A 27,411-nucleotide genomic window follows, 5' to 3' on the forward strand; every position below is an offset into this window, starting at 1 on the left:
GAGAATCTTTTTTTTTTTTATATACATATTTATTTTTGAAAGAGAGAAAGTGGGAAGGAGGGACAGAGAGACAAGGAGACAGAGGATCCAAAGTGGGCTGAGAGCAGAGAGCCTGATGCGGGACTCAAACTCACAAACCAGGAGATAGTGACCTGTGTCAAAGTTGGACGTTTAACTGACTGAGTCACCTAGGCACCCTTCTCTCTTACATTTTGGAGGAAGCCAGACATAATCTCCATATAGTGAAAGATCCTGAAAGAAGGTCCAAGGAACATGTAAACAAGAGAAATGGTATAAAGTTCATCATGAGCAGATATATAAAGAGCAAACATGAACTACATTTAACAACATAAAATTGAACTTTTAGGAGTATCTGCCAAAAATAATTGGCTAGGGGACACCTGGGTGGCTCAGTTGGTTAAGCATCTGACTCTTGATTTGGGCTCAGGTCATGATCTCATGGTCATGACATTAAGTCCCATGTTGGGCTCTCTGATGAGCATGGAGCCTGCTTGAGATTCTCTCTCCCTCTCTCTCTCTCTCTCTCTCTCTTTCCCTCTGCCCTTCTCCCCCACTTGCCTGCACTCTCTCTCACTAAAATAAACACTTTTTAATTTAAACATTTTTATTTTTTATTAAAAAAAATTTTTTTTAATGTTTATTTTTGAGAGACAGAGCATGAGCAGGGGAGGGGCAGAGAGAGAGGGAGACACAGAATCCAAAGCAGGCTCCAGGCTCTGAGCTGTCAGCACAGAGCCTGATGCGGGGCTCAAACTCACGGACTGTGAGATCATGACCTGAGCCGAACTCAGATGCTTAACTGATTGAGCCACCCGGAAACCCCAAAAATTTTTTAAAAATTAAGAAAATATGGGTGCCTGGGTGGCTGTCATTTAAGCGTCTGACTTCAGCTCAGGTCATGACCTCCCAGTTCTGAGTTCCAGCCGCATATTGGGCTTTGCACTGACCATGCAGAGCCTGCTTGGGATTGACTCTCTCTCCCTCTTTCTCTCTGCCCCTCCCCCACTTACACGCACACGTGTGCATGCTCTCTCTCTCTCTCTGAGTGAATAAACTTAAAAATTTCTTTAAGAAAAAAAAAAAAAGAGGTGAGAGTGGGAGAGAGCCAAAGCATAAGAGACTCTTAAAAACTGAGAACAAACTGAGGGTTGATGGGGGGGGGTGGGAGGGAGGGGAGGGTGATGGGTATTGAGGAGGGCACCTTTTGGGATGAGCACTGGGTGCTGTATGGAAATCAATTTGACAATAAATTTCATATATTGAAAAAATAAAAAAATTTTTCTTTAAATTGGCTGGGGCATAGAGATTATTTAAAATAGGGGCGCCTGGGTGGCGCAGTCGGTTAAGCGTCCGACTTCAGCCAGGTCACGATCTTGCGGTCCGTGAGTTCGAGCCCCGCGTCAGGCTCTGGGCTGATGGCTCAGAGCGTGGAGCCTGTTTCCGATTCTGTGTCTCCCTCTCTCTCTGCCCCTCCCCCGTTCATGCTCTGTCTCTCTCTGTCCCAAAAATAAATAAACGTTGAAAAAAAAATTTAAAATATAGTAGTAATAATAATAATAATAATAATAATAATAAAATGAGGGATGACTGTGTGACTCAGTCAGTTGAGTGTCTACTTCAGCTCGGGTCATGATCTCACATTTCGGTTCCTAAGTTTGAGCCCCACATCAGGTTCAATGCTGTCAGTGCAGAGCTGGCTTTGAATCCTCTGCCTCCTTCTCTTTCTGCCCTTCCCCCACTTATGTGCACGTGCTCTCTCTCTCTCTCTCTCTCTCTCAAAAATAAGTAAACATTAAAAAAAAGATAACTGGCTAACTCATTATTTTAAACCTCTCCAAAGGCACTAGGCTTATGTATTCAACATGTCCCTTTAACTGGCATAAACCTAGAAGACTAGAAGAACCTAAAGAAAACATAATGAAAACTAGTGGTTTTACTATTCTCACAGCCAAACCAGAAACACGCATGAGCTCTAAGAGCTAGTTAGTATAAACTAAGGATTTCTTATTTCTCTAGAGTTCTTTAGAGCAGAGAAAAACCACATATATTCAGGCTATTTTGGCCTAGAATAGGCTTTGGGGGCATATCTAAGACAACCTGCTTCTCTGAGCTACATGCTGACTAGCCATCAATCCTAACTGATACATATGTGCTAAAGGCACAGATGTGATTATTCACCTCACATTAAGTGATTCATGTCAGACTTCTGAATGACCTCCAAATCCTTTGAGTTTTTGAATGCTGTAGAATATTGAGCTTGCTTCTTTTTTTTTAATTTTGAGATTTTATTATTATTATTTTTTAAGTAATCTCTACACCCAGCGTGGGACTCAAATTCATGACTCTGAGATCAAGAGTTACATGCTCTACCAACTGGGCCATCCAGGTGCCCCAGAGTTTGCTTCTTATTTGACAAATTCTGGAGCAAAATGAGGGGGAAAAATCCTAAATAATTTTAAGTAACTTTTCTGTAGTGCTTTCACAGTTCACCAAATGACAAGTGAACAAGAATGAGGCACACACAAAAATTCAATCACTCATCAGATAAGCCCTATTTCCTATAAAAGCTATATATGCTGGACTGAATCTATGGTTTCCCCGCATGTACCTGTGTGTCAAAGACATTATTCAGCAAAATTCCATACTGATGAGAGAGGCAATCAGAAAGCCAACGACAATCATGGATAACCTAAGGAATCAGAAGACAAAGACAGAGTAATTAGAACCTGGTTGCTAATCTTAATAGCTGAGGAATCAGCTTACACACTCACCTTCAAAATTCTCTTGTCTTCTAATACCATCTGAAGTCCATTGTTGAAAGCACGACTTCCCAGAAGGAAAATGTCAAATAAGTAAACTCGGCTATTTGTGGCTACCTACAAAAGACCATCCAGACATACAAAGGATAAAAAAGAACTAGGGAAGGGGATCTGAGGATCAAGAAAGACATGTGATAAAATATTTCACATCCTCACTTTTATTTTTTTTAAGTTTTATTTATTTATTTTGAGAGAGACAGTCTCTGGGGAGAGGGCAGAGAGAGAGAGGGAGAGAGAGAATCCCAAGCAGGCTCCTCACTGTCAGTGCAGAGCCCAACACAGGGCTCAAACCCATGAACCACGAGATTATGACCCCAGCCAAAATCATGAATCAGATGCTGGGGTGCCTGGGGGCTCAGTCAGTTGACTATCTGACTTTGGCTCAGGTCATGATCTCAGGGTTTGTGGGTTCGAGCCCCACATGAGGCTCTGTGCTGACAGCTCAGAGCCTGGAGCCTGCTTCAGATTCTGTGTCTCCCTCTCTCTCTCTGCCCCTCCCCTGCTCACACTCTGTCTCTCTCTCTCTCAAAAATGAATAAACATTTAAAAAAATTAAAAAAAAAAAGCATCGGATACTCAACTGACTGAGCCCCCAGGCACTCCTCACATCCTCGCTTTTTTTTTGTTTTGTTTTGTTTATTTATTTTTGAGAGAGTGAGAGACACAGAGCTCAAACAGGGGCGGGGCAGGGCAGAGATAGAGGTAGACACAGAATCCAAAGCAGGCTCCAGGCTCTGAGCTGTCAGTGCAGAGCCAGATGTGGGACTCGAACTCATAAACCATGAGATCATGATCTGAGCCAAGGTCAGACGCTTAACTGAGTCACCCAGATGCCCCTCTCAGATTGTCACTTTTAAAGTAAACAATAGAAACCAATTTGACAATAAATTTCATATATAAATAAAAAAAATAAATAAAAAAAAAATAAAAAAAATAAAAAATTTAAAAAAATTAATGAGTTCTTAATTTAAAAAAAATAAATAAATAAAGTAAACAATAGGCACTCAGTGATTCTTAGGAAAAAGAAGTTTAAATTAATCTAAGAAAAACTATCACTGATTTTTCAAAAGAACAGAAAGAGACACAAGCTAGTGGATTTAGCCTTTTGCTTTTTACAGTCTCAAACTTAATGTTTTACCTTTCACGCATGGCATTTTAGCAATCCAAGGATTATAGGTTGAAAGGGAAGGAACAGCATTTCATTGTTAATAACAAAAAATGCTATTTCTCTGAGTCTCATAATATGCATGGTTGTGTTAGGTGTTGCATAAAATTACTCATAAAAAGGGCATGTGGGTGGCTCAGTTGGTTGAGCCTCCAACTCTTGTATCGGCTCAGGTGGTGATCTTGCAGTCGTGAGGTCAAGGCCCACATCAGGCTCCAAGCTCAGTGAGGAGCCTGCTTGGGATTCTCTCTCTCCCTATCTTTCTGCCCACCCCCCAACCCAAGCACATACGCACATACTTTCTCTCAAATAAATAAAGATGAAAAAAATACTACTCATAAGACAAGATCTCTGCCCTTTAGCAGTTTTAAAAAGGCAACAAATAGGGGCGCCTGGGTGGCTCAGTCGGTTAAGCGTCCGACTTCGGCCAGGTCACGATCTCGCGGTCCGTGAGTTCGAGCCCCGCGTCGGGCTCTGGGCTGATGGCTCAGAGCCTGGAGCCTGTTTCCGATTCTGTGTCTCCCTCTCTCTCTGCCCCTCCCCCGTTCATGCTCTGTCTCTCTCTGTCCCAAAAATAAATAAACGTTGAAAAAAAAATTAAAAAAAAAAAAAAAAGGCAACAAATAAAGTGCCACTAATGGTAGGATGTGAAACGTGGCTTTTTAGATCAATTTTATACAATTATAAGAATTTCAGATTGTTTCTGATCATAAAGGTCACAAAGGCAGTACTATATTGCTGGATAGTCTACTAAGTCAGAGAATGAAGGCAAAGAGAGATCAAATAAGGTCTAGAGAGCCAGCGACACGGCAGTCTAATGCCATCTTTGTCATTTTAGGAGCTGTTGATATAGCTACAATTTCCAGGCCTACCTGGCACCCATTCTCAGATCTTTCATGTTGTCTGCTAGAATATGACACTTAAAACAGACACTCCCTGTGTTTTCTCTACTTCCTTAACTATACGAACTGAATAGGCACATTAGAAAAGTTTGGAGAGTAATTCTCTGCTAGACTATAAACTCTGTGAGAGAACAGATTCACCACTGCACATATATCAACTAGAACAGAACTAGGAGCATGGATAGCTTAGACATTTCTTCGGTGAACCAATACATGCCACACATTGCTCCTTTCCATTTTTCATATGCAAACAATGTATATGGTTCTGAGAATATGCCTTCAGTTCTATATCCTGCTGTTTTCCACTCATAACTTTTCAAACATTTTTCTACATTGTACTCATCATCAATTTTTGGCAGCTGTGTAAGATCTATCAAATCTACAGTAATGTCTCCTATTGTCAACTAAAGTGGTTTCTGATTTTTCACCATAAAATGATGCCAAGAGACTAGGTTCTCACATAATTTTTTTCATATTTTGAATTGAATTATTTAGGATACATACTTCAGTGTAACCCTGAGAAGTGGGCAGATAGCCAATAATAATAAAATTGATAATCTCAATAGGTAGAGGTAGTTCCTGACTCAAAGAATATTCAGCCTGTTTTCTTGCCCCCCCTTAAAAACTGATGCTGCCGAGGTTGATCCAAAGCCCATCCTATAACTTTTAAAGGCTCACTACAAACATCTTTTGACATAATTGGGATCCTTACCTGACATCTCCCAGGTCCATGAAAATGAAAATGATGTGGCAGAATACTGCTGTGGAATGCTACCAACCAGAAGGTAAAATAAAAATTCTTCACGTGTCTTTGTGGGTTTTTTTTAAGATTTTATTTTTGGGACGCCTGGCTGGCTCAGTTGGTAGAGCATGTGACTCTTGATCTTGGAGCTGGAAGTTCAAGCCCCACATTAGGTGTAGAGACTACTTTAAAAAATTAATTAAGTTAAAGATTTTATTTTAAGTAATCTCTACACCCAACGTGGAGCTTGAACTCACAATCCCAAGATCAAGAGTCGCACACTTCACTAAGCCAGCCAGCCGCCTCTGAAATTCTTCATAGATCTAAGGTGAGAGAACAGAGCTGGGAAAGAAGACCTCAAACAGAGCCTTGATGAGCACAGCAATGATGATTATAAAAGTGAACCTATAAAGTGACAGAAGCTCTTTCCTTTTTTTCAAATTTTTTTAATTTTTAGAGACAGAGAATGAGCGGTGGGTGGGTTGGGACAAAGGGAAAGAAATCCCAATTGGGCTCCACTAAGTGCAGAGCCCAACCTGGAGCTGAATCCCACAAGCCTGGGATCATGACCTGAGTTGAAATCAAGAGTTGGACACTCAACTGACTGAGCCACCCAGGTGCCCATCTTTCCTTTTGAAAAGAGAAAGTACTAGAAGAGTAAAAGACATTCCAAACAAGTTATAGGACAGTGACACTGAGGTGACATTAAGAAGACAATTAAAATTAATTTGCCAGTAAATCCACAATTATTTCAAAATAAAAAGTTTAAAGTATCTTTTACCTGAAGCCAACACAGCTTCCCATGACGACACACATTAGCACCTTCTGTTGCCACACTCAGGACACTCTGCTTCTTGATGTGAAGCATCTGGTGAGAAAAAGGAAGAAAATCTCTAGGGAATAAATGTTCCAAGTATGACATCATGAATGGCACAAGTAAAATGGCTAGCAATTAACAAAGTGGGATAATGTTTTCTAAACTTACAAAATTTGACTTACCCAAAACACAAGTCTGCTTCTCTCTCTGTCTCTCTCTCTCTCTCTCTCTCTCTCACGCACAACACTGAACATTTCTAATCCTCTTTTTATTTTTTGCAAAATTGTTACACAACTGGAAAATAAATCATATTCTAGATGCTAAGAGTTGAAAACTCAGATACCTTTTGTTATCACTGATACTATAGCAAAAGATTTCTATCTTTTTTAAAATGTTTATTTATTTATTTTGAGAGAGAAAGAGAGAGTGTGTGAGTGAACAGGGGGAGGCGCAGAGAGAGACAGAGGGAGAGAGAGAATCCTGAGCAGGCTCTGGGCTGACAGCACAGAGCCCGATGTGGGACTCAATCTCCCGAACCATGAGATTGTGACCTGAGCTGAAATTAAGAGTTGGATACTTAACGACTCAGCCACCCAGGAACCCCCAAAAGAGTTCTGTCCTTATGACCAGATTCCTCATGCAAAGAACACTGCCCTGACACAGGCAATTTACTGTACCAGAAGGGAACTGACATAGTGGCTGAGTCTCACAGTATATACTGTTCAGAATGAGAGAAACAAGAACTCAATAGGTCCCTTAAAGTCTTAGATTCATTAAGTGACTCAAAACTGATGTCACGGTATTCCAAGAACACATGCTGGTCCTTCAATTATCTATAATCTTATCCTATTTCAAAACATTATACACTTCTAAAATCCTTAATCCATAATCTATGAAAATATCTATATGATACAAGATTCTCCCCATTTTACAGGCAGGCAAATTACTCAAGAATAGAAGGACATGGTAACTTTCACTAGCATGATATCTTCCTCTAGAGAGCATAGAGTGTTCTGCATTGAGTATCTTTCATCAATGATTAAAAAAAGGGACTGAATTTTAGTTCCATCCTCAGGCAACAGCAAGAAGGCTGCAGAACTTTGAAAACAAACCTGAATTTCCCTATTGACAAGAATTTCCAACAACTTCTTCAAATTTCCAGGTTCTTACCTCATTTTTTGTTATTATCATTTGACCCTTCAAAGAATATGTTGATATATAAAGAATTCTTGGGGCGCCTGGGTGGCGCAGTCGGTTAAGCGTCCGACTTCAGCCAGGTCACGATCTCGCGCTCCGTGAGTTCGAGCCCCACGTCAGGCTCTGGGCTGATGGCTCAGAGCCTGGAGCCTGTTTCCGATTCTGTGTCTCCCTCTCTCTCTGCCCCTCCCCCATTCATGCTCTGTCTCTCTCTGTCCCCAAAAAAATAAATAAAAGTTGAAAAAAAAAATTAAAAAAAAAAAAAAGAATTCTTATAAGTCAATTTAAAAATGGGCAAAGGAGGGGCACTTGGTTGGCTCAATTGGTAAAGCATGTGATTCTTTGATCTCAGGATCATGAGTTTAAGCCCCAAGTTGGGCGTGAAGCCTATGTAAAAAAAATGGGCAAGGGAATAGACATTTCTCCAAAGAAGACATATAAATATGCAGTAAGCATATGAAAAACGTTCAACATTATTATACATCATGGAAATGTAAGTCAAAACCACAATGAGATACCACTTCACACCACTAAGATGGTTACAATCAAAATGACAGATAACAAGTTTTGGTAAGAATGTGGAGAAATTAGAACCCCCATATCCTGCTGATGGCAATGTGAAATGGTATAGCACCTTTGGAAAACAATGGTCGACTCTCAAAAAGTTAAACACAGAGTTACTAGATGATCCAGCAATTGCACTCGTAAGTATCTATCCCAGAGAAATGAAAATATATGTGCAAACAAAAACTTGTACATGAATGTTCATAGCAGCATTATTCATAATAGCCAAAAAGTAGGAAGAACTCAAACGGTGAAAGGATAAATAAAATATGGTATATCCATATAAAGGAGTATTATTTGGCAATGGAAATAAGTGAAACACTGATAATTGCTATAAAATACATCAACCATGAAAATATGCTAAGCAAAAGAAGCCGGTCATGAATGACTACATATTGTATGACCCCATTTATACAAAATGTCCTAAATAGGCAAATCCATAGAGGCGGAAAAGTTGCCGAGGGCTGGGGACTGGGGAGGAATGGAAGTGACATCTACCAAGTGTAGGGTTTCTTTTGGGGGTATCAAAAATGTCTACGGGTGCCTGGCCTGGCTCAGTTGGTAGAGTGACTCTTGATTGTGAGTTTGAGCCCCACATTGGGTGTAGAGATTACTTTAAAAACAAAAACAAAAAAACTTCAAAAAAAGGAAAATGTTTTCAAATTCTTTGTGACATATTTACAAGTCCGTAGATATGCTAAAATCCAGTGAACTATACATTTTAAATTGGTGAATTTTAGGGCATGTGAACTACATCTCATTTAAGTGGTTAAAGAAAAAAGAATCCATGGAAAGCTGATGCTCTCCCAATTAAAAAAATGCACCCATGCGCAAGTATAAGCTTGCATCTAAACAGAAAGCTTAATGACTCCCCTGAAGTCCATCTGTGAACTGTACGCTAGGCTGAATAGTTACTGTCATGTCTGAATATATGATTATAGATGCCTAAAAAGAGAATCTAGAATGAATTTTTTTAAATAGGAGTAAAAAAAATATCTGACTCACCTCTAAAACTGCCAATGGCTTTTTATCCTACTCAAGTCAAACTCAAAATCCTTATAATGTCCAAAATGCCCTGCCCGATCTTCCACCTGACCCCTTCCATTTCCTATCCTTCTTCACTGTGGTCTTGCATCCCTGCTGTTTGTTCCTTCACACAAGTTAAGTGTGCTTCATCCTCAGAGTCTTTGCACTTGATAATTATGCTTTTTTCAAGTTCTTTACCTAAATATCCAATAGCTAGTTCCCTTCTTTGGGGTCTCTGTTCCAATGTCCTCTCTTCACAGAGGTTTTCTCTGTCCACCCTATATAAAATAGGAACTCCTTGTACTCTACTCCTCAAACCACACTTCATTTTTCTTCATAGCACTTCTCACCAGGTAATATGCAATTGTTTATTTTCTTGCATTAAAATGTAAACTCCCTTAGGGGTGGAACTTTGTCTTTATTATTTTTTTTTATTTTTTTTAACGTTTATTTATTTTGGAGACAGAGAGAGACAGAGCATGAACAGGGGAGGGTCAGAGAGAGAGGGAGACACAGAATCTGAAACAGGCTCCAGGCTCTGAGCGGTCAGCACAGAGTCCGATGCAGGGCTCGAACTCACGGACCGCGAGATCATGACCTGAGCCGAAGGACGCTTAACCAACTGAGCCACCCAGGCGCCCGTATCTTTATTATTATTTACCCCAGACCTCAGAACGAGGCCTGGCATATAGCAGGCACTCATATATTTTGTTGAATTGTTATTTTTTAAAAATTTTTCTTATTTATTTTTGAGACAGAGAGAGACAGAACATGACAGGGGGAGGGTCAGAGAGAGAGGGAGACACAGAATCTGAAGCAGGCTCCAGGCTCTGAGCTGTCAGCACAGAGACCAACACAGGGCTCAAACTCACAGACTGTGAGATCATGACCTGAGCTGAAGTCGGACGCCCAACCCACTGAGCCACCCAGGCACCCCTATTTTGTTGAATTATTAGGGAAAATATCAATGATCCTTTAATAAGAGACAAATTTATCAGACATAAACATGATACCTACATTCAGACAATAGCAGGAAGGTCAATACTTACTGCAGCACCAAACTTCTGCTGGAACTGATCAATGACTGTGTATGTCACCTCCTCTTCTTCTGCTGGAGAATGATGGTAATTGGTATGTTTGTCTTCTCTGGCAATAGAATTGCCCTCCCACTAATTTTAGCCATACTCATAAATTCCTCCTCTATTGCAACTCAAAGGTCTAATGTTATTTCATTATCACCTGCATCAGCCCATTACACAGTGAACACTCTAGAGAATAAACAAAAGCCCCACCAATGACAATCTGATGAATTAGATTATTTAATCATCTCCTGTGAAAATCCAGTAATGTTTCCCTCCTCATAGATTTATGTCTTCAATATTTTAAGACATGCCCTTTTTGAAAATCATTATTTTTAATCTTTATTTATTTTTGAGAGAGAGACAGAGTGGGAGTGGGGGAGGAACAAAGAGAAAGGGAGACACAGAATCCGAAGCAGGCTCCAGGCTCTGAGCTGTCAGCACAAAGCCCAATACAGGGCTCAAACTCACGAACTGCGAGATCCTGACCTGAGCCTAAGTCATACACTCACCTAGACATGTCCTTTTTAAAAGGATGCTCATAATAATAATAAAAAAAAAGTAACAGTTTAGGGGTGCCTGGGTGGCTCAGTCGGTTAAGCGACCAACTTTTGATTTTGGCTCAGGTCATGATCTCACAGTTTGTGGGTTCAAGCCCTTTGTTGGGCTCTGTGCTGAGAACGTGGAGCCTGTTTGGGATTCTCTCTCTCTGCCCCTCCCCTGCTTGTGCAGGCTCTCTCTCTCTCAAAATAAATGAATAAACTTAAAAAAAAATAATGCTTTAAAACAAGTCAGTCCTGGAGATGGGCCATAGCCCATACTTTTGGATTTCTCTGGGTCCTTACGTTTTTAAATCATGCAATTTAAATACTTAGAGGTATAACATAACATACAGTTTCTCTTCATCTCCAACCTCTAAAACTTTGGAGTGGCATAGGACAGTCCACACACCTGTTTTTCTCTATCCATACTCACTCTTCTGGTGATCTCATCTAGTCCCAAGGCTTTTAATATCATCTATGGGCTAACTCTTGCATTTGTATCTCCATGTCAGACCTTTCTCCTCATCTCTAGGCTTACATTCAGACTTCAGTGGACCAAAACTCTTAATCATCTCTCCAAACCTGTTCCAACCAGCATGGTTCTCATCTCAGTTAAATCACTCTCCATGCTTCAGGCTACTCAGACCAAAATCCCTGAACTCACCCTTGATTCCCTTCTTTCTCTCACATCCCCATCTAACATGCCAGTACACTGTATTGGCTATGCCTCAACATACATCCAGAATTCCACCACTGTTTAAGATACTGCTACCACTAGGGTCCAAGCTACTGTATCAACTCGTCTTAAAATTATTTCAATAGCCTAACAGGTATTCATGCTTTTACTTTTGTCCTTCTCTCAGTATCTATATAGCATCCAGAATAACTTTGTCAAAACAGAAGTCTGATCATGTTACTCTTCTGCTCGATACTATCCGGTGGGAAGTAGAAATTTTTTTAAATGCCATTTATAATAATATAAAATGTGAAATACTTAGGGATAAATACAGCAAAAGATGTGTAGAACTTATAACTGACAACTACAAAACACTGCTGAGAAATTAAAGAGTTCAGGGATGGATACACTGGGTTAAACGACTGGAATACTCAATTTTGTTAAGATGCCAATATTCCCCAAACTGATCTACTAATTTCATTGCAATCCCAGTAAAAATTTCAAAGGTTTTTTGGCAACCTGATTCTAAAATTCATGGGGAAGGGGAGCCGGGATGGCTCAGTTGGTTAGGCAACAGACTTCGGCTCAGGTCATGATCTCATAGTTTGTGAGTTAAAGCCCCGCATCCGGCTCTGTGCTGACAGCTCAGAGCCTGGAGCCTACTTCAGATTCTGTGTCTTCCCTTCTCTTTACCCCTCCCCTACTCACACTCTGTGTCTCTCAATAATAAATAAACATTAAAAAAAAATAAAATTCATGGGGAAATGCAAAGAACATAGTATATCCAAAACAACTCTGAAGAAGAACAAAGTTGGAGAACTAACACTACCTGATTTTAAGATCTATCATCAACCAATAGTAAACAAAACAGTTTTTAAAAAAGCAGTAAACAGGGGCGCCTGGGTGGCGCAGTCGGTTGGGCGTCCGACTTCAGCCAGGTCACGATCTCGCGGTCTCTGAGTTCGAGCCCCGCGTCGGACTCTGGGCTGACTGCTCAGAGCCTGGAGCCTGTTTCCGATTCTGTGTCTCCCTCTCTCTCTGCCCCTCCCCCGTTCATGCTCTGTCTCTCTCTGTCCCAAAAATAAATAAACGTTGAAAAAAAAAAAAGTAGTAAACAAAATAGTCTTGTATTGGTATATATACAGAAAAATAGATCAATCTAACAAAATATAGCGTCCAGAAATAAACCTACATATATATAGAAAACTAATTTTTGACAAAGGTGCAAAGGTAATTTTAGAAAATAACAGTCTTTTCAAAAAAGGGTACTGGAACGATTGGCTATTCTCATCCAACAACAAAACAAAACAAAACAAAACAACAAATGCTGATCCATACTTCACATTGTGTACAAAAATTAAGTAAAAATGGGTCCTAGACCTGAATGTAGGCTGAAATCATGAAGCTTGTAGAAGAAAACATAGGAGAAAACCTCTGTGACTGAGGAAAAAACTTCTTGATATCAAAAGTACGATCCATAAAAGAAAAAAATGTATAAATTTTACTTTATCAAAATTAAAAATGTCTGCTCTTTGAGACATACTTTAAGAGAATAAAAAGACAAATTACAGACTTGCAGAAATATTTGTAAGCACATATTTGAGGAAAGATTTATATCCAGCATATATAAAGAACTCCCAACACTGAATAATAATAAAACAACCCAATAAGAAAATGTGCAATAGATATGAACAGACATTTCACCAAAAATATTCAGGCGGAAAATAAGGACACGAAAAGATCCTTAACATTCTTAGTCATTAGAGAAATGATAAAACCAAAAATCTTCCAATGGCTTTTCCTCTCATTTCAGAGTAGAAGCCTGAGTCTCTTCAATGATCTACAATGACCTCCATGATAGGCCTACCCGACTTCATCTATCTTTCTCCTTGCTCCAGCTACACTGATCTTGCTATTCCTTCAAGATCCTGGCACGTTCCTATCTCAGGGCCTTAGTAGTTCTTCTTTTTTCTGCCTAAAAAACATTTCCCTCAGATACACACTGCTCAATCCTTCATCTCCTCAGGCCTTTGCTCAAATGTCACCATTTCAGGGAGGCCTGTCCTAAACACCCTACAACTGTAAAACCACTCTCTTCACACACTCTTTCCCTTTTTTCTATTTTTTTTCTCCTTAGCATTTGGCACCAGCATACTATATTTTATACTGATTTATCTTACTTAGTGTCTGCTTCCTATAATGGAGCTCAACGAGGGCAGAGATACTACACTTCAGTATCCTCAATGTCTGGTATATAGTACACCCTAAAATATTAAATAAATAAATGAATCACAGTATTTTATCTTAATTCAGAGCCTAGAAGCAATGGCCCTGCTGAGCATTCCATACAGAACCTTGACTCACAGTTACGTCAACTCTGAAGAGTTCTAGACCACAATAGAGCTAGCCTAGACAATTCAGAGACCCAGTACTTACCTGATGCGCTATACTTGAGGTGATTCAGCAGAGAGGTGGTTGGTGACTCAGGGACAGGAGAAGTAGGCTCACATATGTTTAGATCTTCACCTTTCATTTTATCCATCCTTGTTCTTTCTGTATTTAGACTATGCTTACAGAAAACAACACTCAGGTGAACTTGTTCTTTGTTTGCTGATGCCTTACACAGATTTAGCCACACATTGATTTAAAGGTGCCATCAAAAGATAGAAGAAACATCTATTTCTTCTCATTTCTATTACCTCAGGCCATCTGAGCAATTATTTAGATCATGAATTAGAGATAATGCTTTCTACCCTAATGTGTACATTTGGGTAAGATAACAATTAAGAAAATTACTCCATCATACCTAACAGAAGATGCCTTTTCTCTCTCTGCACCTTGTTCCACTTCATCCAGCAGTTCCACTGTAAAATAACCAAATGGATTCCAACAGAGGGTCCAATCTGAAAGCAATTAACCACTCCCCTTCCACCCACAGTCTAATGAGGTATCACAAACAGTAATTGGAAATGAAACGTTAGTCCATAGAGGTCTTCATCAGGCAGCAATAAATAGAGCAGAAAAGCCTACCCAAAGTACTGAAGATACCTAATATCTCCCTGCCAACCTAGCTTCCTTGGTCATTTAGAAGGAATAGAACGCACTTTACATTTTCTCTTTACCCTTTTGATCCAGGGCACCTTGGTACTTCTGCAGATTGGTTCCAGAGATTTTCTTTCCTATTCATTCCCACTACTGATACATCTTTCCTCACACTGTGTACTCTTTGGATGTTTTCTCTCAAATCATTCACAGATCTCACAGACTGCTGCCTTAATAAATAGTTCAGTGACAGTAAAAGCAGTAAAAGCTAGACTAGAAATTACCAAAAAAATATGAAAGAAACCTTTCACAGATTCTGAAACAACTTATTTTTAATCTAACAGTGCAGGCAATATTGTTATTATTGATTCTAAGATGTACTTTTTAAACAGCTCTGAAATTGCATATTATTTATAATAAGTGCACATGACAGTTTAATTGGCAGCTTTTTCTTTCTTAGGATGTGAAAAGTAATAGTGCACGGGGGCACCTCGGTGGCTCAGTCGGTTGAGCATCTGACTTGAGCTCAGGTCATGATCTCGCAGTTGACGAATTCAAGCCCTGCGTCGGGCTCTGTGCTGACAGCTCAGAGCCTGGAGCCTGCTTCATATTCTGTGTCTCCCTCTCTCTCTGCCCCTCCCCCACTCATGCTCAGTCTCTGTCTCAAAAATAAAGATAAACATTAAAAAAAATTTTTTTAATAGTGCACTTTATAATTAATGGCATTTTAGAGTCAATTAAGTATACATAGGTACTAGTCAGAGAAAATCCACTAAGGGGCCATACTATGTTCCAAATGTCTCCTTCCCCTGCACTATCTAGATGTGTTGAGTCTTGGGCAGAGAAAGTGAAAGTCATTGAAAATATTGAGTAGTCAATTTTTATTCTTCATTTTATTTTATTTTTTTTAATTTTTTTAAATTTTTTTTAATGTTTATTTATTTTTGAGACAGAGAGAGACAGAGCATGAACGGGGGAGGGTCAGAGAGAGGGACCGCGAAATCATGACCTGAGCCGAAGTCTGCCGCTTAACCGACTTAGCCACCCAGGCGCCCCTCATTTTATTTTATTTTTTTAATTTAATGTTTACTTATTTTTGAGAGAGAGAGAGACAGAGCATGAGCAGCAGACAAGCAGACAGTGAGGGAGACACAGAATCTGAAGCAGGCTCCAGGCTCTGAGCTGTCAGCACAGAGCCCAATGTGGGGCTCGAACTCAAGAGCTGTGAGATCATGACCTGAGACAAAGTTGGATGCTCAACCAACTGAGCCACCTAGGGGCCCATTTAAATTTATTGTTTGTTTGAGGTTTTATTTAAATTCTAGTTAGTTATCACTTTAATAATTCTTATTCAAAGTGCTTTTCAGGGAGAGTGGAAAAAGGCTCAATCCGTGGCTGACTGAACCACAGGGAAAAGAAGGAGAAGACTGCCCTTTGAACTTAAAAATTATGAAAAAATGCCAAGTCTTGAGAAAGGATTTAGGAAGAGATGAAATCCACATGTACAGTTCACAAAGCTGGTCAGTGGTTAGCCCTCTCTTGAGTTAGGGAGATAGTAGTAGTGATTCCTTTGCCTCTCTTTGCAAACCCATCCACAGCCTAGCTTTGATCCAGGGCAAAGGCTAATAGAACACAATTAGGAATCCCACTACATAGGGGCACCTGGGTGGCTTAGTTGGTTAAGCATTTGACTCTTGGTTTTGGCTCAGGTAGTAATCTCACAGACTGAGCCCCGTGTCGGGGTCTGTACCGTAAGTGCGGAGACTGCTTGGGATTCTTTCTCTCCCCTTCTCTCTCAAAATAAAAAAAATGAACTTTAAAAAAGGAATGTAGGGGCACCTGGGTGGCTCGGTCGGTTGGGCGTCCGACTTCAGCTCAGGTCATGATCTCGCGGTTTGTGAGTTTGAGCCTCGCACTGAGCTCTGTGCTGACAGCTCAGAGCCTGGAGCCTGGAACCTGCTTTGGATTCTGTGTCTCCCTCTCTCTCTGCCCCTCCCCTGCTCATGCTCTGTCTCTCTCTTCTGTCAAAAATAAACAAACATTAAAAAAAAGAAAGGAATCTAGTTTCAAAAAAAAAAAAAAAGAATCCCACTATGGGGCACCTGGCTGGCTCAGTTGTTAACATGTGACTCTCAATCTCAGGAAGTGAGTCTGAACCCCATGTTGGGTGTAGAGATTACTTAAAATCTTTTATTTTTTTCAAAGAAAAATCCCACTACTACTACCACCATCACAGCCATTACAAAAAGGTGTTCAAGGGACAGAGAGTGTTTATAGTAGCATACTCAGTGAGAAAGGACAGATAGCTGGCTGCCTTGAAGTAGGGCTAGATTGGCAGTCATTAATTTGGTGAGACTTTCATCTCTCTCAATTCTACTCTCACAAAACAAAGTAATCTTTCAAACAGCAGTAATCTGTCATCTACAGGAGTCCTTCCCTTTCCTCATATCTGCCCCACTGGTAAGAAATGAACAGCTCCACGAGGTCCCCGATCTCCCGTTCTCCCCACACTGATCTTTACTCTTCCTTGGAAGGCTTTCTGCTTTAGACTTCTTGAAAGGAGGAACAGTTCTTGCTCCCCTTTTCTCTTATCCTATTTGGCTTTTTGGAAGCACACTGACCAAAAGAGCTTCCATATCTACTCTTTTTTTGGCAAACAAGTGGACCTACTCTTGCTAAATGGCTTTTGATGGCAGAAATGAAGAAGAGAGCTGCAAAAGAAACAAACAAAAACGCCAAAAAACAGAAAAACAAAACAAAAACAAAATAAAAAAGAGCTTCTTCTTGCAATTCCAAAATCCAAAAATCTCTGAAAACCAAAAATTGTATCTCTTTTTGGCAGCAAAACCTGAACTGACATACTATTTATATTCCTATTTTATCACTTAGGAGGATTATCTGCAGTTTCCCGGTTTTATTACAGAGTTGTTCCCAGACCCACTTCCAATGTTAATGTAATATTAAACAGTATCTAGTTGGCATTAGGGTTTCCAAAAAATGCAGAATTGTGAATTCTGAAACATTTGGTCCTCAGGTTTCAGATAAGGGACTGCAAATGTACTGTGAATCTGTACTGTTAAATTTAATTGCTGAGCAAGATTCTTTTCTGTTCAGATTCCTAACTGCCTACTGGCTGAGTCTCCAGTAACAAGCAGTAGTGGTCCTCACACTGTAAAATTAAGATGATGAAAATTCTCTAGAACTGTTCTGTTCATAGTACCCTCCGAGAAAGTAAGATGAAGGTCAATTCTCAAATACCAACTTTAAGGGTTCATAAACGCAGGGGCACCTGGGTGGCTCAGTCATTTAAGCATCCGACTTCGGCTCAGGCCATGATCTCATGGTTTGTGAATTTGAGCCCCGCATCAGGCTCTGTGCTGACAGCTCAGAGTCTGGAGCCTGCTTTGGATTCTGTGTCTCCCTCTCTCTCTCTCTCTCTGCCCCTCCCCCATTCACACTCGGTCTCTCTCTCTCTCTCTCTCTCTCTCTCAAAAATAAACATTAAAAAATATTTTTAAAATTCATAAATGTAATATTAAAGGCTATACAACATCTCATATGTTTTCAAATGTTGGAATGAGGTGGAGCCGTGAGTTTACTGCTATGCAAATCCCAATCCCTGCAGTCAGGGAACATGCACCTCTCACCGTTCACAATCTCGTGCCCAAAAAACATCTTCACTCCTGGAACACTTCGACCAGTCTCCACATTCTTCACTGTTACAGAAAATGATTCATTTAGTTATTAAAAAAGATAATATTTTCCTAAAATTTTAAGAAAATAATGCCCCCCAAAAGTGCCATATCTGAGTTTTACAAAAATCCTCAAATTATTTTCCCCCAAGAAATGAAGAGTCAATAATAAATTACAAAGCTATAGCCTTGTAACAAGTGGTATAAAGAACAGATTGGGGGTGCCTGGGTGGTTCAGTTGCTTAAGCAACAAACTCTTGGCTTTCGCTCAGGTCCTAATCTCATGGTTCATGAGTTTGAGCCCTGCGTTGGCCTCCACACCTGGTAGCACGAGGCCTGCTTGGGATTTTCTCTCTTCTCTCTCTGTCCTTCCTCTACTCATACTCTCTGAAAATAAATAAATAAACTTAAAAAAAAAAAAAAAAAGAACAGAGGGAACAATGGTCCAAGAGGAACTTAAAGGGCAGTGGTAGCAGAGTGAATTTAAACTTCTCCCAAGAATTATTCTAAGGCTCTTGAGGCTAAAGACTATCTATTTATTATATTAGTAGTTTTTTTTTTTCCACCTAATTCTGGATAAAATTTTAAGGCAGTTGAGTACTTCTAGAGTCTACACCCTGTTTCCTGTCATGCTACATGCTCACAAGTACTGGTAAGGACAATAATCCAACTGCTGGCTCAAATACAGAGCTCTTACCTGAGTAGATAGGTGAGTTAGGGAAAAGTTTAGATGTCATGTCTAAAATGATGTCGCTTTTCTAATTTTTTTTAATGTTTATTTTTGAGAAAGAGAGGGAAAGATAGAGCATAAGATGGGGAGGGGCAGAGAGAGTGGGAGACACAGAATCTGAAGCTGGCTACAGGCTCTGAGTTGTCAATGTGGGGCTCAAACCCACATGAGATCATGACCTGAGCCAAAGTTGGATGCTTAACTGACTGAACCACCCAGGCATCCCTGGTGTCACTTTTCTAGACGGAAGTGCTCCCAGCAGTTGTATATTTCCATGCTGCTCAGCAATCCAAAATAATCGAGTTTCACCCTCACTATTCCACTGAATATATTCTTACTGAGGTCAAAAATCACCAACTGCCTATTTTTCAAATCTAAAAAAAAAACGTTTATAGTCTTATCACCCTTGTCTCCCATGTATCCTTTGACAATACTGTTCTCTCCTTTCTTCTTTGCCTTATAGGATACACTTCAAGTTTAGTTCTTTTCCTACTAATTTCCTAGAGCTATCATACTGAGCATACTGAAGTAGGCACCATGCTAATTATTTGCCCACATTTGACTCTCCAGTAACATAGCGAGAGAGGCATTTCATTCTCTCTGTTATGGAAGAATGTGAGACTCAGAAAAGTTAAATAACTTAAGGTCACACTACTAAGAAAAGACAGGGTCAGGATTCAAACCTTGGCCTCAGTTATTTTAATACACAACTCCTAACCAATGTTAGCTGTCTCCCTCATTTGCTCCTCCCAATCTCTTTACCCGCCTCTACCACCTCGGACATCCTGACACCATTTTTTTTTAAGTAATCTCTATACCTAATGTGGGGCTCAAACTCATGACCACGAGATCAAGAGTCATTTGGCTCTTCCAAATGAGCTAGCCAGGCACCCCCAACATTCATTATTTCTACAACATGGATTATTTCTCTCAGTTCCACTCACATTTCCTAGGAGACTGACTGTAACATTCTCAAACTGAAATCATTACCTCCTCCCAGTAGAACCAACAAACTTTCTCTTCCCATTTCTATCAATTAATAATAGTACTATACATGTAATCTTCTGAGTCAGTCATAAATGTAGGAGTCATGTTCCATTGCTCTCTATCCAATTGATTACCAGGTTATTTATCCCATCTCTTATGTATTCCTAGAATCTGTCTCTCTCTTTTCCTTTCCTTGCTGAACCTTAGCTATGACCACTATCATTTTCCCTTTATTGGATCCCTTGGTTGTCAAACTAGTTCCCTGTCTATGCTCTCTGCCTATAGTTTCTCCCTACTTCAATCCTTCCTGCCGTCATAGTGAAAATACTCCTGCTTTGTTCAAATAGTATACAAAATTAGTAAACAAGTGTCAAGAAATACATTCAACTTCTTTAGAAATATTTTATAAACAGGCCAAAATGAAACAGCACTTTTTACCTATAAAACTAGCAAGAATTTAGGAAAGATACACATCAGCAATTTTTTTAAAATATCCAATGTTACTGAGTATCACTTGCACATAGCTAGTAGTGAAGTAGAAAGGCACAACCCTTTAGAAAAACTATTTGGAAATATGCATCAAAAATTTTTTTTTTAATTTTTTTTTTCAACGTTTATTTATTTTGGGGACAGAGAGAGACAGAGCATGAACGGGGGAGGGGCAGAGAGAGAGGGAGACACAGAATCGAAACAGGCTCCAGGCTCTGAGCCATCAGCCCAGAGCCTGACGCGGGGCTCGAGCTCCCGGACCGCGAGATCGTGACCTGGCTGAAGTCGGACGCTTAACCGACTGCGCCACCCAGGCGCCCCGCATCAAAAATATTTAAAATATCTATAACTTTTACCTAGTAATTTCACTTGTAGGAACTATTCCTAAGAAAATAATTATAAATTATAACAAGTATTGGAGCACCAAGTATTGGCTTAGTCACTTAAGTGTCCTACTCTTGATCTTAGGGTTGTGAGTTCAAGCCCCACATTGGGCACCGTGCTGGGCATGAAGTCTACTTAAAAAAAATGCGTATATATATGTATAAGTATACATATATATATATATACACACATATATAATAACAATATTAAATTGTACTTCATAATGTGTTACAATGTATATATAATCTACAAATAAAAATTTTATTTTATAATTATAAAATACACTAAATATTTTTATTTTATTTTTTTACAAAATGTTTATTTATTTTTGAGAGAGAAATAGAGTGACAGAGAGAGTGTGTGTGTATACACAGGGCACAGAGACAGGGAGACAGAGAATACGAAGCAGGTTCCACACTGCCAGTGCAGAGTCTGGCACAGGGCTTGAAATCACAAACCATGAGATCATGACCTGAGCCAAAATCAGATGCTTAACCAATTAAGGTACTCAGGTGTTCCTATAGTAAATATTTTTAAAACTATACTGTAAAATGTTTAGCTATTAAAATCCTCAACAAGATATTAGCCAACTGGATCCAACAATACATTAAAAAAATTATTCACCAAGACCAAGTGAGATTTATACCTGGGATGCAGGGCTGGTTCAATATCTGCAAAACAATCAATGTGATTCATCATATCAATAAAAGAAATGACAAGAACCATATATCCTCTCAACAGATGCAGAGAAAGCATTTGAGAAAATACAGCATTGTTTCTTGATAAAAACCCTCAAGAAAGCAGGGATAGAAGGATCATACCTTGAGATCATAAAAGGCATATATAAAAGACCCAACGCTAATATCATCCTCCATGGGGAAAAACTGGGAGCTTTCCCTCTAAGGTCAGGAACAAGACAGGGATGTCCACTCTCGCCATGGTTATTCAACATAGTATTAGAAGTCTTAGCCTCAGCCATCTGATAACACAAAGAAATAAAAAGCATCCAAATCATCCAGGAGGAGGTCAAACTTCCACTCTTTGCAGATGACATGATACGCTACATGGAAAACCCAAAAGATTCCACACAAAAACTGCTAGAACTGATTCATGAGTTCAGCAAAGTTGCAGGATATAAAATCAATGCACAGAAATCACTTGCATTCCTATACATCAACAATGAAGCAACAGAAAGAGAAATCAAGGAATCAATCTCATTTACAACTGCACCAAAAACCATAAAATACCTAGAAATAAATCTAACCAAAGAGGTGAAAAATCTATACACTGAAAACTACAGAAAGCCTATAAAAGAAATTGAGGAAGGCATAAAAAAATGGAAAAATATTCCATGCTCCTGGATAGTAAGAACAAATACTGTTAAAATGTCAATACTATCCAAAGCAATGTACATATTCAATGCAATATTTATCAAAATAATACCAGCATTCTTCACAGAGCTAGAACAAATGATCCTAAAATTTGTATGGAACCAGAAAAGACCCCAAATAGCCAAAGTAATCTTGAAAAAGAAAACCAAAGCAGGAGGAATCACAACCCTGAACTTCAAGCTGTATTACAAAGCCGTAATCATCAAAACAGTATGGTACTGGCACAAAAACAGACACTCACATCAATGGAACAGAATAGGAAACCCAGAAATGGACCCACAAACATATGGCCAACTCATCTTTGACCAAGCAGCAAATAATATCCAATGGAATACAGTATCTTCAGCAAGTGGTGCTGGGAAAGCTAGATAGCAAAATGCAGAAAAATGAACCCTGACCACTTTATACACCATACAGAAAAATAAACTCAAAATGGATGAAAGACCTAAATGTAAGATGAAAGACCTTAATGTAAGATACATCAAAATCCTTGAGGAGAAAACAGGCAAAAACCTCTTTGGTCCTGGCCACAGCAACTTCTTACTCAACACATCTCCAGAGGAAAGGGAAACAAAAGCAAAAATGAATAACTGGGACCCCATCAAAATAAAAAGCTTCTGTACAGCAAAGGAAACAATGAGCAAAACTAGAAGGCAACCGAATGAATGGGAAAAGATATTTGCAAATGACATATCACATAAAGGGTTAGTATCCAAAATCAATAAAGAACTTATCAAACTCAACACCCAAAAAACAAATCATCCAGTGAAGAAATGGGCAAAAGACATGAATAGACACTTCTCCACAGAAGATACCCAGATGGCCAACTGACACATGAAAAAATGCTCAACATCACTCATCATCAGGGAAAAACAAATCAAAACCACAAGGAGATACCACCTCACACCTATCAGAATGGCTAACATTAACTCAGGCAACAACACATGTTAGCGAGGATGCGGAGAAAGAGAATCTCTTTTGCACTGTTGGTGGGAATGCAAACCGGTGCAGCCACTCTGGAAAACAGTATGGAGGTTCCTCAAAAAATTAAAAATACAACTACCCTACAACCCGGCAATTGCAGTACTGGGTATTTATAAAACGGATACAGGTATGCTGTTTCAAAGGGACACATGCACTCCAATGTTTATAGCAGTGCTATCAACAATAGCCAAAGTATGGAAAGAGCCCAAATGTTCATCAATGGATGAATGGATAAAGAAGATGTGGTGTGGTGTGGTGTGTGTGTGTGTGTGTGTATTTTACACAGCAATTAAAAAAAATGAAGGTATTATGCTAAGCAAAATTAGAGAAAGACAAGTATCATATGACTTTACTCATATGAGGACTTTAAGACACAGAACAGATGAATACAAGGGAAGGGAAGCAAAAATAATATAAAAACAGGGAGGGGGAAAAAACATAAAAGATTCTTAAATATGAAGAACAAACAGAGGATTACTAGAGGGTTTGTGGCAGGGGGGATGGGCTAAATGAGTAAGGGGCATTAAGAAATCTATTTCTGAAATCACTGTCGCACTATATACTAACTTCGATGTAAATTAAAAATAAATAAATAAAAATTAAAACAAAACAAAGCAAAACAAATAGACTCTAAATTACAGAGAACAAACTAATAGTTACTAGAGGGGAAGGGATGGAGGGGTGGGTTATTTAGTTGTTGGGGATTAAGTAGTGCACTTGTCATGATGGACACTAGGTTGTGTATATAGAATTGTTGAATCACTCTATTGTACACTTGAAACTAATATAATACTGTATTTTAACTAAATGGAATTCGAGGAATAAAAAAAATGAAAAAAAACTTTAAAAAATAAAAGAAAAGAAAATGTTTGGCCATTAAATTGGAGTTTCAAATAATACCAGCAAAAGCTTGTTATTGTGTTAACTAAAAAAAGCATATAACATACCTAACTTACTATGTCAACTATATAAAATCAGTATCATTAAAGACTATATAATTAAAGTCTATATTTTATCTAGACTGAACACTTTGTTGAACAATTATGTGGCATATCCTGATTGTTGTCCATTCAACGCCATTTATTCAGGCTAGCAAACTGCTTAGTCTCTCCACAAACAGGAGTGGTTTCTTGGACCTCCAGGGCATCTCTTTAAGGGGATTGACTCAGCTGGGAGGAACACTGCCCTACCTCTCTGTCCTCTTCCTCCTGTAACTTCTACCAGCCATCACATGATCTTGAGGTTTGAAGGCATGGGCTAAAGATGGCAGAGCAGAAAGATGAAAAATCTGGATCTCCCTCAACTCTGGGGAGAGTCACAGTAGCACTGGGATGCCTGTCTTCTTTTATATAAGAGAATAAACTCCTAGTTTGAGCCACTGGATTGAGTTTGTTTCTAGTAGCTGAGCATTGTTCCCAACTAACACAGGATTAAACATTTCAGGCAACAAGCTTGAAAACTTAGATGCCTCTTACTTAAAAAAATCTTTCAAATTATGGTGCACCTCGCTGGCTCAGTTGGTAAAGCATGCCATTCTTGATCTCGGGGCTGGGAGTTAGGCCTCATATTGGGCCTAGAGCCTACTGAAAATTAAAAAAGAAAAAAGTCTTTCAAATTGTTCCTCATTGCTTTCAGAAGTGTCCAAATGCTATGATATGCTAAGGCCTTCTGATTAGTCCCATGTCTACTTCTCCACTCTTAAGTCTCATACTGAATTTTACTTAGGTTTCCTGAATGCACCAAGTTTTCATGTCTTTACATTTTTTGTACATGCTGCTACTTTCTGCATAAAACTATGGTTCTCTCAAAGTGTGGTTCCCCAACTAAGCATCAGCATCACCAAGAAACTTGTTAGAAATACAAATTGTTGGCCCCCACCTCAGACCTTAAGAATGAGAATCTCTGGGAGGGGGGCCCAGGAATCTGTGTTTTAACAAGTCTTCCAGGTGTTTCTGATCCACAGCTCAAGTTTGACAACGACTGGCTTGAAACACCTTCCACTCTTTTCCCACCTAGCTAAATCCCACTCACCTTTGGGACACCTTCCCTACTATCCTAACTCTACCACTCCCAGATCTAAATTAACTGAAACTTTGGGGCACCTGGGTGGCTCATTCAGTTGGGCATCTGACTCTTGATTTTAGCTCAGGTCATCATCTCATGGTTTGTGGGTAGAAGCCCTGCACTGGGGTCTGTGCTAACAGTGCAAACCTGCTTAGGTTCTCTCTCTCCCTCTCTCTCTGCCCCTTCCACACACACAAGCTCTTGCTTTCTCAAAATAAATAAATAAACTTAAAAAAAATTAACTGAACCGTTTGTGTTTCCATGGCATCTTGTGTTTCCCTCTATCAGAAGAGGATATCATACTGCATTATAGCTTTCTGCTTGCTTATCTGTCTCCTTACTAGACTCAGTTTTTTGAGGACAGCGACCATGTAACCCTTATCTATATCCCTGATATCTGTCCTAGTACCTGCAATAAATCAATAAAATATTATCAATATCAAAATAAATCAATAAAATAAACTATCAATAAAATATTACTGAGGGATGCCTGGCTAGGTTAGCTGGAAGAGCACGCAACTCTCGCTCTCGTGGTCATGAGTAGAAGCCCCATGTTAGGTATGCAGCCTACTTAAAATAAATTTAAAAAGCAAAATTAACAAAAAAACCACAAATGATTATTGAATGAGTTACTATACTGCAAAAGTCTGGTATAGTCCCACCCTAGTCCACAAAGGTCTATTTTAACTTATAACATGGCTTAAGAATAACACTAATCTCTCAAATGCCACGTATACAAGCTTCAATTGTGAACTTGAAACTTCTTTCAGGGAAACAACTATCCTAGCAAGTCAATATTCTAGCTGAATAAAAACTATATATTGGACTTTCAAGGTGAACACATGTAGGAACTAAGCGGGTGGTATACCCATAGAGGGCATGGAAATTCTGAGTCCCTTCCCACATAATTTTGCCAATGCATCTTTTCTATTTGGCTGTTCCTGAGTTGCAACCCTTAAAATGAACAGAATTGAAGCTGGGAGATATAGAGGCTACCTTGTAACCATGATGATGACAGATGATCACCGAGGTGGCAAAAGCACAAGGCACCTGGTCCCTCCTGGCATCTTTGAGTCACTGCACTATTCCTCAGCAGCCTATCTCTACACTTGTTTTTGCATGAGAAAAATTAATTTGTGAATTTGTCTGTTGAAGCCAAAAGTAAATCTACCTTTGTCTTTGTGAATTTGTCTGTTGAAGCCAAAAGGAATTCTATCGAATCCAGTGATGATTTTTAATTTCAAGACACATATGGAAAGAAATTAAAAAGTACCCAATGAAAAAAGAATCTACACATTGAAAAATTTCACTATCATGTAAACAAAAGTATAGAAGTGGGGACAAGCCAGCATATATAGCCATGTTTTCTGTCGGGGAAAATAGCATTCTAATCTTCCTCCTACCTCTTTCCTAGAATAGGAATGACTCCCTCCTAGTTGCTAATGAAGCCCAGAGCCATCACCCAAACTTAGCTATTAATCTCTTAAAAAGCAGAAGATGATGAGAAATAAAATGAGACCTTTCTTCAGGACAACAATCTTGTTAGGGTCCACATGCTGGAGTACTCCCTCAAAGATGCCACAAACCAATGTGAGTTTCACCCTTCTCCACAAAATCTGATTGAGGAAATGGTAGTCGCTGCTGGGATCCATGCTATTTGATGGAAAGGCAGTCTTCAAACAATCTTCTTTAAGTGTCCAACCACTTGAAAATAAAAGAGATCTATGATTTTAAAAATATTTTGGGGGGAATGAGGTTATTTTCCCTTTTCTCATACCTGGAAGGAACAAGAAAAATAAAAACACGAGAGTAATTCAGTTTTGCTCACTCATCTTTTTAGAATAATGGGGAAAGGACCATTGCAAGCACCAACTCTAATTTATACATGGGAAATTGAAAACCATAAAACTTCAGGCAAGGTTTGGGTTCTTGGTCTATATGAGGTAATACTACCTTTCATTGCTTAGCTAAATGGAACAAGCAGAACATTTAGAGGCTTTTAAATGGCATATACATTTATCTTTTTAACACCAACCAACCAACAAACCAAAAACTCTTAAAGAGCAAATGGAAAAAAACCAAAAAACTGATATTGGCA

The 27,411-nt window shown here is 39.3% G+C and overlaps 1 protein-coding gene across 1 annotated transcript in view; it reads right to left on the minus strand.

The window, feature by feature from the left end:
* EXD1 (exonuclease 3'-5' domain containing 1) overlaps positions 1-27,411 on the minus strand; it is a 37,999-nt gene that overhangs the window by 9,495 nt on the left and 1,093 nt on the right. The window contains exons 2-9 of the mRNA XM_040492329.1: positions 26,833-27,017; positions 18,240-18,308; positions 14,357-14,414; positions 13,987-14,114; positions 10,303-10,361; positions 6,431-6,517; positions 2,793-2,897; positions 2,630-2,710 (exon numbers count right to left, since the gene is read on the minus strand). Of these exons, the coding sequence (XP_040348263.1) occupies positions 2,630-2,710; positions 2,793-2,897; positions 6,431-6,517; positions 10,303-10,361; positions 13,987-14,114; positions 14,357-14,414; positions 18,240-18,308; positions 26,833-27,017 (772 nt within the window). The remainder of the gene's footprint in view (positions 1-2,629; positions 2,711-2,792; positions 2,898-6,430; positions 6,518-10,302; positions 10,362-13,986; positions 14,115-14,356; positions 14,415-18,239; positions 18,309-26,832; positions 27,018-27,411) is intronic.

This window comes from Herpailurus yagouaroundi, unplaced genomic scaffold, assembly GCF_014898765.1.
Source record: "Herpailurus yagouaroundi ecotype Mexico unplaced genomic scaffold, PumYag 184, whole genome shotgun sequence".
NCBI lineage: Eukaryota > Metazoa > Chordata > Mammalia > Carnivora > Felidae > Herpailurus > Herpailurus yagouaroundi.